The sequence below is a fragment of the Pseudorca crassidens genome, chromosome 6 (genome assembly GCF_039906515.1).
Source record: "Pseudorca crassidens isolate mPseCra1 chromosome 6, mPseCra1.hap1, whole genome shotgun sequence".
NCBI classification, from domain to species: domain Eukaryota; kingdom Metazoa; phylum Chordata; class Mammalia; order Artiodactyla; family Delphinidae; genus Pseudorca; species Pseudorca crassidens.
Genome location: NC_090301.1, coordinates 93,646,525 through 93,658,856, shown reverse-complemented (window position 1 = coordinate 93,658,856; position 12,332 = coordinate 93,646,525). Strand labels below are relative to the sequence as shown.

Here is a 12,332-nt window from a genome sequence, read left to right as displayed (position 1 = left end):
ATACACACGCATATGTAAGAACACATGCATTTATCTCCTTGCTCCGTCAGCTGAGAGGATCTAGAAGAAATGACACCACGGTAAAAATGAGTACACCTAGCACCTAGATCTGGTTCTAATATCTTTCTCCAATAGAAAGAACCCGGGTATCCTGGAGAAATGCGTGATTCAAGTACTGGGGTAGGAAATATACAGGATAAGACTGGAGCATCTTGTAGTGCCAGAAAGTAAGAAAATGCTGAAAAGCCAAAGAAAACAAAACACAAAACCCCAAACAGAACAGCCTACAATGAAGGGGGCAATTCAGAGGGACACAGGAGTGAATTCAAAGAGCTCCCAATGGCCAAAGGTGGAACCATTTTAGCAACAAAATAAAGTGAATATCCGTGAGTCCTACTGATATGAATACAAGATAAAGTAAGTGAGTGAACAAATGAATTCTGAATAATTTATGTATTTATTTATTCTGCCTTTAAGGAAGTAGAGCATAAATCCCCATTTCTTAAGTATGGGCTGCATATAGTTACTTTCCTTCAAAAAATACAGTATGGGAAGGGACCAAAAAAAAACCAAACGCAGTAACTTTACAGGGGAAAAACCTGACAAACATTACATCAAACCAGGTGATCAAGATTAACATTAACAGTGATAAGTCATATTGATATTATGTACCTTTGGTATGACATGATGACAATGGCACTTAACCTCTGTGGTCTTCTTGCCCAAAACCCAGTACCTCAGTCTGATCATGAGAAAAACATCAGACAACATATCCCAATTAAGGGACATTTTACAAAATACTGAACCATTAACTCTCAAAACTGTAAACTTCTTCAAAAACAAGTAAAGTCTGAGAAACTGTCACAACCAAGAAAGGCTATTGGCTATCTGTCATGTCTATTTAAGACATGGCTACTAAATGTAATGTGTATACCGGATGGAATCCTGGAAAAGAAAAAGGACATCAGTGAAAATATGAGGAAATCTAAATGAAGTATGGTTTTTAGTTAACAACACTAGTATATGAATATTGGTTCATTAATTGAGACATTACTAATCTAAGTAACTAGTAACGGGGGACTGGCTTTGAGGCATATGAGAACTCTCTGTACTATGTTCACAATAATTCTATAAAACTAAACCTGTTCTAAAATTTAAAACTTATTTTTAAAAAAGGACATTCAAAAAATAGTAAAGCTGGCCTTAAAAATGAGGAAAGGAAGGAAGCAGTCAAATGATACTGATTTAGAGGAATATAGACCGTCTCAGCTGCACAAATGCCATCACCTATATCATTCAGCTTCATTCATTTGAGCACTATGTCTTGCAGATTCTTCTGTACTTAAGAATCCTGTTTCAAAACACAAAAAGTGGGCTTCCCTGGTGGCACAGTGGTTGAGAGTCCGCCTGCCGATGCAGGGGACACGGGTTTGTGCCCTGGTCCGGGAAGATCCCACATGCCGCGGAGTGGCTGGGCCCGTGAGCCATGGCCGCTGAGCCTGCGCGTACGGAGCCTGTGCTCCGCAACAGGAGAGGCCACAACAGTGAGAGGCCCGCGTACCGCAAAAAAAACCCCACACACACAAAAACACAGAAAGTCTAGTACCTGGAGACTTTGTATAGAATAGCAATAATGGACTTGGGTGCTGAATTATTTTAGGTTAGATATCAGCTCCTAGCATGTTCTAGCTGTATTTACTTAATATACCTGTGCCTCAGCTTTCTCATCTGGAAAATGATGGTGGTAATAATAATCATAATACTCTGTTGGGTTGTCCTGGGATGAAATAAATTAATACATGTAAATCACTAAAACAGAACCCGGCACATATGTGTTAATTAAGTATTAACTCTTTAATCAGTCCATTCATTCAACAGAAATGGACCACCAACAAAGAGGGGTTATGAATCAGAAAGAGTAAAAGCTCAGAGGGGAAAGTATTCAATTCAACTTGGGTCTGGTAAAGGGAAACAAGGATTTGTAGAAGCAAATGGAATAAAAATTATCACCTCAGCTCACTTTGTCAAACCAAGGTAGGCTTATATAAAAGGAAAACTAAAATTCTTCATGTCTAGTTTAATTTCTTTGTCCTCAAACCTATGAAGTTAATGTTGGCAGAGACTATATCACAATATCAATTTTAAGGTCTTCTGATAGAAATAATCTTCCCTAGGGGGTTCTTCAGCGTTTCCAGACACCTACAGATTTCTGCCTGCAGAGAAAATGACAAGGCTTTTCAAACTTCAGCCTACAGAAAAACTTCTGCGAGCACTCAACAGGTTCCACAGCCTCTCCCCTCCAAACTTCTCTTCCAGAGAAGCACCTTGACCAAAAGAAAAGCATCCATAATGACAACTCTATGGTCTCTGTTCCAAATATATATCTATTAATCCCAAAATAGCCACAAAGTAAGCCAAGCCAAGTAGCTTAGCCTTGACAAATGGTTTCCTTTTCTTTTGAAAAAGGAAGGAAAGCAATACTTTATTTGGTATACCATCCCCCAACTCCAAATGTTTTCTCAAGTAACAGGAAGGAAACTTAGGGAAAAGCTGGGGGCGGGGGCAGGGGCGCGGGACTTAAGTAGAGTACTAACAAAAAATGTCACATAAGAATCTTCTGACTTTGATAATAGATTCAATAGACAAGACAGAATCCATGTACTGACAGCATTTTGTCTATAAGGACACAATTATTAGGCTGTTCATATAAATCTAGGATGTGAATCCCATCTTCTTAAGTAAAAATGAACATGACAAAAATTTTCTAAATGCTCGGTTTCTGCAAAGAATAATAGCCTTTAGATACTTGACAAATAAGGTAGTAAGTATATAGGTTTGATATTTTCCTCATGTATATTGAATTAAATTACCTGTTTTGTGTTAATATGAAACTATTTTTCATATTTAAAATCTTTTTATGAATAAAAATTTTCAATAATTTTCAATAGAACAAGGACACAGTGGTTAAAAAATTATTAAAGAACAGTAAAGATAATAGTGCAACAGCCTCACTACAGACTGTGACCTGAATTCCATTATTAAAGGAATACAAATTCACAAGTTTCTGTATATTTACTACACGGTTCTTGAAACAACGCTTGACTACATTAAACCAAGAAGGGGGAAAAGGATTTAAAACAGTTTAAGCTAAGTTTGCAAAGTTAGTTTTATTAAAAGTTGTAGCTTTGTTGGTTATCTGAAATATAGTTTTATAATTGAAATACTCAATGATCACACAATTAGACAATTAAACAGAACTTGTCATCATTCCCATTTTAGGTTAATGACTACCTCATATACAGTAGATAGATTACCTAATTCCACGAAGATTGAATACATTAGAAAAAGACAATAGTAGAAAAATACTAGAAGAGAGGGGAGTTATTCCAGTGAAGGAAGTCATTTGCTTCTAAAGCTATGGAGGAAAGATCACAGCAGACAACTAAATTACACAATACTCTAAGTGGGTATTCAAGCATCTTAAAAAAAAAAAAAGTAGGTTCAATAACAGAGATGTAATATTGCTCTCCTAAAGCTTTTAGCTATTTGATGAGTCAAATATTCATTATATCAAAAAATACATATTTTTTAAAATAAATTTATTAATTTATTTTTTTATTTTTGGCTGAGTTGGGTCTTTGTTGCTGTGCATGGGCTTTCTCTAGTTGCAGTGAGCGGGGGCTACTCTTCATTGTGGCGTGTGGGCTTCTCATTGGGTGGCTTCTCTTGTTGAGGAGCACGGGCTCTAGGCACGCAGGCTTCAGCAGTTGTGGCACATGGGCTCAGTAGTTGTGGCTCGTGGGCTCTAGAGCACAGGCTCAGTAGTTGTGGCACACGGGCTTTGTTGCTCCACAGCATGTGGGATCTTCCCGGACCACGACTTGAACCTGTGTCCCCCGCATTGGCAGGTGGATTCTTAACCACTGTGCCACCAGGGAAGCCGTCAAAATATATTTTTTAATTTAAAAATCAAAACTTGGTTGACCTCCAAATTATAAACTGCATTTCCTCCTATGACTTCACTACCATTTTGTGATAAGAGCAAGAGAAGGAGAACAGTATTAGAAAATAAAATGAAGGTCAAACCAGAGTTCATGTAATTTACATATATACAAGTTGCCTTCTACTTCAAGACTTTTAATTTACTCACTTTCATCCACACTAACTCAGTAAGATTCCACAGAAATGGCATTTCAACTCAACCAAAAACAGAGGATATTAGTGGTTTTGAGCTGTGATCTTAGAATTGTACATCATTACGTTATTTCTGTGGCCTGTTTTTTGTACTTATGTGTAAAATTGAGGATTTTTCCTTAATTAACCTTATTGATAGGATTTGACATAATAAACCTCGGAAAGTCAAATAGTTGTAAAAGAATGAGAGTCTTTAAAATGCTGGTGAAAAAAAGGAGATATGAGGGACACAAAGTGGAATCTTCTTTTAAGTACTGAGAAAATATTAAATGGTTCTTTTAAATTTATTAAATAAAAAAATAAGAATGGTTTTGAAAGACAAGCACAAATCACTCAACATGTGACAAATGTAACTGTAAATAATAGGAGATGAAAAGTGATTGGTATAAAGAAAAACTCTTGTTGGCTAAAAGGTTCATCATGAACTCATCATGCACAATCCTTAGTCTAATGTCAATTGAGGAGAAGACAGGAGTTTGTTGGAGAATATAAAAGTTAAGAAGAGTTAAGGTGCTGATCAAATTCAATCCATGAATGATTCTGCACATTTAAGGCCTATTCAAATCTCTACAACATCAAATTGAAGAACAAGGTAGCAATGCAATGTCATAGCCACTAAGATGTTCCCCATGAATTGCTTGGGGAAATTATCAAGATAATGTTACACATTATGGTATATTTCCCGTGGACATAAAACAGGTCTGTTTAAAAAAAATTATTGATACACACATCCATACATATATCACACACACATTTTATACATATTATATAAAATGGTTATGCCTAGTTTGGAGGTTGGAGGATGAATTTATATTCCTATTTGGTGAAAACATATTCAGGGATTAAAAACATAAGCTTCTTCTAGTCATTTTGGACTCTCAAATTTATAAATTTATGAAGATTCTTTTGGAATGCATCCTGTTCCAAAATAGAAATTTCTACTGTTTTCCAAATGTCTATGTCCTGTCTCTTTAATTACACTGTTGAAGTTTTTCACAGGCAATGACTGTTTCTAACTATAACATCTAGTCTAAACAAATGCCTATAGAATGAAGAGTTCAAACTAAAAACTTCAGTAATTATAAATCAGCATGAACTAAGAAACCCTATATGAACCTTCTGCTTGGCAATCATGTGCATATTATACTCTTATTCATTTTTTTCCTGAAGAAGAGAGAGTGGAGATAAGCCACTGGTGAGTCTACATGTAACTAAAACTAAAAGACAGTTAATTGCGAGAATCTTTTATGGTTTCACTTATATTTTTAAAAAATTCAGTATCCATTTTCCTCACCTCTATTATATTTTTAAATGTATATGTTTTGCTGTTATCCTTAAAGACATCATGAAAACAGCAACACATTTTCCAAAATGATATTAAAAATTAGAACTTTATTGATCTACATCATTCTGAGAATGTATGTAAAGAGTATTGTAGTTTATGTAGCAAGAACTTCCATTTCAGTGAAAAAACCTGAATATGAATGTATACGAGTACATGCCCCTTAAAGGTATCAAATTGTTTAGTAATAGTAAAATGCCATTTTAACATTATGCTTCACACTCATACAAAACAATCAACAATAACCTTTAGAGCCAAATCTTAAAAGTTCAGCTTCTAAGCAAGCAACATTATGACAAGTAGAAAAGAGTTCAGTTTCATTTGGGGCTGCATTCATGCTTCTGAGGCCAAAAATATAGAATTTTGAATCACTAATGTTAACACTAACATGTTCCAAATGCATGCCTTGCGTATGGGCACTTGCACACGCGTGTGCACACGCACACTCTCTCTTTCTCATTCTTATTCTCTCTGCTGCCCCCATGCCCCGCCCTCCCTCGCTCTCCCACTGTCCTCTCCACATACAGATATATAGTCATATGAAAGACAGAGAACACAGGGTAAATAACAGATAACAAAAACTGGTTGGGGAATTTTATAAAAGACATAAAAATCATGAAAACACTTACTTCATCAGCCACCATACACCTGGAAAAAATAAAAATAAAACCAAATTAACCTCTTAATTACCAAAGTCAGCCATTTAAAAAGTTCTGATCGAGTAGCTTGCCACAAAATAGTTTACAAATGTTAAAGTACTAAGCCAGAGAGAGGTGTTTATAAGTGTGCATGAGAAAATGGGCCATTGCTGATTTATAAGACTCTCCAGCTGCCAACAGCATATGGATGTGGGAGTGTTAGAGTTTCAGGTGTACTGTTTCCTACATCCCACCAATGGCGACAGCTACAATGACCCTTCAAAATGTGAGCAAAATGGCAAGTGACTGTACCAATGACTTCCCTCTGTACCAATGACTTCCCTCCGTACCAATAAACCTTAAAATTGGTCTTCCCTAGAGATTAGAAGAATGCTGTATTAAAGTGCATTAGCATGTTATAGGTAAAAGTATATACACTATATTATACACGCTAAGCCTATTTTCAAGCTGAATTTTGGTTCCTACTATTATTTTACTGAGTTCTCTCTTCTCTGTTCTTTCTTGTTAACCTATAGAAGTAAATTCTATCCACTGAAAATTGAGGATGGGGGCATAAACTGAGGTCCTAAGTAGAAGAAAAAACCAAAGAGCAAAGAGAAAGAATAGCAGATATGGTCAAGATCATGAGGGGTCCCTTAGAAACAGTGAGTACATTGTAAGGAGAAAAACCTCTCTCTTAACTGAGGGGATTTCCAGGCAATGTAAAAAAAATACTGGAATATTATAAAAATCAGAGAGGAAAAAAGTCCCTATTTGTATTTTTTCCTTCCTTTATTCCCAATGGCCTTGACATTATACAATACTACATGGTTTCTTTTAACATAAGACACAAATTAATAATTTGGTAATAAATATATCATTAAGGAATAAGTTACAAGTAAAATGGAATTTCGTTCTTAAAATGAAAAAAGATGTCAGGTTACATATTAAGTATTTTTATGGAAAAATAAAACACAAATACTTTAACTGAAATTTAAAACATATGCAAGAGTAAAAAGTTTATTACATTTTTTGCAAACAAGCCTAAAAAGCAGAAAACTAAACAGCAATACTTTGAAAAATATGACTTATTTCCAGGAAGATTCATGCATATACCTACTTTTTCATTGTAAAATCCAACTCAAATTTGGAAAAGATGTCACTTCAAGTATATATGATATATTGAGTGCCTACTATGTACCTGGCTCTGTCCTATGTGCTAGGGATATAGCAGTGAATTTAAAAGTCCTTCCCTCCTAGAGGGTGACTGGAAGAATTTCTGACAATGAACAAATAAATGATTCAAGTGGTGATACATGCTATTAAAAAAAACTAAAACAGGGTAGGTGGAATAGGGAAATAAGGGAGGAGCTATTTTATAGGGTGGTCAGGAATAATCTTTATGATAAGGCAATTCCAACAGATCTGAACAAATCACAAATTTAATGAGGAAGGGAATCATGAGAAAATCTGGAGGAAGGGTACTCTCAGCAAAGGGATGAGCAAGTGCAAGAGCCCTGAGATAAGATGGTTATGATGTAGTTAAGCAAGAGGAAGGAAGCTAACATGATTAAAGTGGACTGAGTCATGGAAAATGGTAGAAAATAAGGTTGGAAGCACCTAGGGTCCTGACCACGGTGAACCTTATATGCAATGGCACGAAGTCTAGATTTTATTAGAAACCTTTGGAAGTAAGCAACATTTTACCTTTTAAAAAGATTACTCTGCCTTCTAGAGAATAAACTGTAGAGGGCAAGAGCAGAAGCACAGAAAGCAGTCAGGAGGCACCTGAAGTAGACCAGGAAAGGAAAAAGGATAGATGGATGCATGGTAGAGATGACGGAGGTGAGAAGTGGTCAGTTTAGGTACATTTTGAAAGTACAGCCAACAGGATTTGCTGATCGATTGGGATGTGGATATAAAATGAGAGACAGAGAAAAATGAATCTTAAGATACTGTCTTAAGCAATTAACTGAAAAATGGGGGTAATGCACTCACTGAGACAGGAAAGGCTGGGAGAGGAGTAGGTTTGGAGATGATAATCCAAAGTTCGGTTTGGACGTGTAACCTTTGTGATATCCATCAGATATCCGAGTTGAACTGTTGAGTGGGCCACTGGATATGTGAGTTGGGGGAATGGTAGGGAACTGGAGATATAATAAATCTGAGACTCATTAGAATGTAATGGCTTTGGAATGAGAAAGGATCCAGGGTATTCTGTAATATGACAACTTGACTGTGGCTTGTTTTCCTCTATGCCCAACTCCAAGTTCCTTAACTTTCTAAAGAGAAGCAGAGGCTGTGACCTGAAGGCTGCTAGATAAGGTTTATGACTCTAGTGAAGAACTGGTATGCAACTAAATTGCCCTGTGGGTGGCTAACTGACTGAAAAGCAGCATCAGAGCCCCAGGCAACAACTAAGGGCTGTGGATAGCTGGATTGGCTTGGCTTTCAAGTATCTGAAGACCCCAGTTGTAAGAGTATCTTGGAGCCCTCTGGATATGCTGGATTTTAACAGGAGACAAGTGGGCTTTCCTGACTTTGGAAACTAGGGCAGTTCAAGTACATCAGAGAGCACTGGGCTTCCTTCAGGTATCTCTAGTGGGGCTGTCCTTCAACTTTAGGCACTACATCTATCCCGACCTCTGGCATTCCTGCTATTAAGGGCAGTTCAGCAACCAGACCTGATTTCCAACGAGCTATCACAGAAAAATAACAGATCATGTGAGAGGCCCAAACATTTGAAAAAGCAGAATACAAGTGAATAATCAGAACACATATCTAGTGAAAGAGAAGTGCTAGAAAAGATAAAAACCTACACAAAAACTGTTTCAGCACCTAAGTAAATTCTAATGCAACACACACACACACACACACACACACTCAAACACACACACTCTCTTCCATGATTTCCAGACTAAAATGAGTAAATGAATTTTGAAAAAAATGTGATCATTATTGACACCTGAGCAGACTAGAAGATGAAGTGCAAAGATTATCTCAAAGCACAGAGCAGAAAGTTAAATAAATGGAAGTAGTGAAGGAAAAGAAAAAAACAAACAAACAAAAACATTTGAAGGATAGATCCAGAAAACTAATGTGAAAAATAGGTGTTCAAAAGAGGAAAAGACACACCATATGAAGGAGAGAGAACAATTAAGTAAATAATAAAAGAAAATTTCTCTGGGCTAAAGAAACACCTCTGGTGGATAATTGAAAAGGGTAACCATGTTTCACGGTGAATTGAAGAGAAAAGACAAGTATCTACTCACATCCTTATAAAATTCATTAATCTTATAAATAAAGAAAAAAACCTTGTAAGTATTCAGACAGAAAGAACAATTATCATTAAGGGAAAAAACAAGTGTATTGGAATTTTATCATCAACACCAGAGACTAAAAAACAATGGAAGCTAATCTAGACTACTTGAAAGGAAAGCAGAAGAACTCATGGATCTTATATCCAGCTGAGATACCCATTAATTAAAAGGGATGACAAAAAGATATTTGAGGTTAACCAAGATCTCCAAGATTATATCACTCAAGCAAACCATCTGAGGAAACATACTTAAGAAAAATAGCCAAACAATAAAAACACCTTAACACAGATTCAAGATAGGAGAAGATGAAAAGGAAATCTGATGAGCAATATGTATGAATTTAATGGATGATGTGTATTCTAAATAAGGACTCTAGAGGAAGGGACACATTCTGAAAATCTGAATGTGCAAAATTGAAGGGAGGTAACAAAGGAGAGGGGACACTAAAATTATTCTAAAGCAGAATACCAAACAGATGATATTTAAAGCCAGGAGACTAAATGAGATCACCTAGGAAGAAGAGAAGAGAGCTACTGACTGAGCCGTGGAGCACTCCAACAATCAGAGGTCACGAAAGGGAGAAGGATCCAGCAAGGGAAACTGAGGACTGTCCAGTAATGTAAAAAGACACAAGAAGAATGTAGTGACCTAGAAGCCAAGTTAAGAAAGTGTTTTGAGAAGGAGAGAATGAACGACTATAACAAATGCTGCTGAGAAGTCTAGTGAAATGAGGTCTAAGAACTGATCATTTGATTCATAGCTCTGACAAGAGCAACTCTGATACAACAGTAGGGAACAAAAGCCCTACCTGAATGGGTTCAAGAGAGAATGGGAAGAGAGGAAGGGGAGAGAGTGAGTAGAGATTATTGTCTTAAGGAATTATCCTGTAAAGGAAGCAAAGAAATATGGTAGTAGCCAGCAGGAAAACTAGGGTACAGAGAAGATTTTTTAAAGATAGAATAGTATACATAATCCCATAAATATCTTATTGGCTCTATGAGTGCAACATCTGTGGATCAGGAACTTGGGAATCAAGTCAAGACAATAAATAAAAATGAGAAGGTAGCTATGCATGAAGATGATAACAGAAGCAGAAATGAATGAGATTCTCCTGTGTAAACTGTAAAAAGGAGGGAATTTTTTTCATGGCTAGATCCTCGGGAAACATTCTTACTTCAAAAGCAAAGGGAAGGAACTAAAAGTATTCAAGGAGGTGGAGAACAAGGAGCAGGGACTAAGAAGTCCAGGGGAAACACATCCACGACAGGGTAAATGCGTTAACAGTGTCTAACGCCACGAAGATGTTGCCAAGGATGAGGGCTAAAAGGCCACCATACTAAGTTATCAGGAGCTCACTTGTAAGCTCACTTGCAATCCTCACTTGTTAGGAGGACTGTGGATAGTAAAAAAGGGAGGCGACAGATACAGAGTAATCAGAAAGGAAGTTTGGTAGCAAAAAGAAAAGAAAAATTAAAAATAGGGCAGTAGCTATATAACATGTTGGAAACCTGAACAGTGGGCATGGAGTCAACAGCGAGAAGGGAAACAAGAAAGATGACTGATGGAGACCATAATATAAAAAGGGAAAATAGAGCTAATCCAATTTCTCACTTCATACAAATTTTACACCGCATTTGAATGAAACTAAAGTCTACTTTGTAAATGAAGGACTGCCCATAATTACTTTATATCCAAGGAAATAAAAACAGCTTTTTCTCCCATTGGGAAATGGCAAATACAATTTGAATTATAGGGACTTTAACCTACAGCTAAAAAGAAAACTTCCTTCATTAAAGAATATTCATTGTATTTGCTAAACCTGGTTTGGTATGCCAACAGCTATGCAATTTTATCTGAATTTTACAAGCAGTTCAGTTTTCCATTTTTACAAAAAATAAATTATTCTTTGTTCCAAATTCATTGTTAATTGTTTCAATCATAATTTATCCATCTTGGCTGCAGACATCAAAAAGCAACTTTTCATTTCACTGAGCTGTTAACAAAACCTTAAGGCCCCTTACATTAATCATCCACTTACAGTATCACGGCATCCATACCTCTGGTGTTTGCAGCAGCTGTATCTATGATGCACATGCTCAGTGTTTGCTATTTTTAACCCAAATTCTTATACAGATAGAAAAGAGAAAACTGAACAGCAGTATACTTTCCTGACAATCACTTTACATACCAGCTAAATTTCTAATCTAATACTCATAGAACTGAATAATTTATGTTTAACCTGATGCTTTTCTCCAATTTCTTTATATTAAAACACCACGTTTTCTATAATTAACACCCATATCTCTTTTGAATAAATCATGTCTGTAAAAAGAAAACAGAAAAACTCTCCAAGAGAATATTTTGATTACACTGAGAATTTAATGCTCTAACTCTGTTTTGAATCATAAGTACAGAATTCAGGACTCAGTACGAGAAAACAGGATCTGCTTAATCAATTACCATGCATCTTTTGGCTTCAGAAGTGGGCTATTACCCCAAGGAGAATACTGACCTTTTGGCTACTGGATTTTGCTAACTGTCCATTAGCAGGAATCAACAATTTAATATATATATATATATGGTTGATAACATACTACCATACCACTCTTTACTATGGTATATTTGACCAATGCTAACTTAACGTTACTTTAATAAATCCACCCACTCTCCCTTACAGACCAAGCTACAGGGACCATGAGTTCAGAGGACCAAGTCATAACATTTTTCCAGCCACAGCAGTGTCTTAAAATACTTTTCCCCATAATTATCAAAGTTCAACGTGATAAAATGGCCTTTGTTTTATTTGTTTAGCTTTAATGTTATTTATTTTTGGAATTG

The 12,332-nt window shown here is 36.2% G+C and overlaps 1 protein-coding gene across 8 annotated transcripts in view; it reads right to left on the bottom strand.

Moving 5' to 3' along the window:
- The window catches only part of ZRANB3 (zinc finger RANBP2-type containing 3), a 286,433-nt gene that overhangs the window by 169,212 nt on the left and 104,889 nt on the right, over positions 1 to 12,332 (bottom strand). For 6 of the 8 annotated variants that reach the window (XM_067742088.1, XM_067742089.1, XM_067742087.1 and 3 more), the window contains one exon: positions 6,166 to 6,184. The exons of the other annotated variants lie outside the window; for them this stretch is intronic. In XM_067742088.1, coding sequence (XP_067598189.1) covers positions 6,166 to 6,184 — 19 coding nt within the window. The remainder of the gene's footprint in view (positions 1 to 6,165; positions 6,185 to 12,332) is intronic. 8 annotated transcript variants of the gene reach the window in all.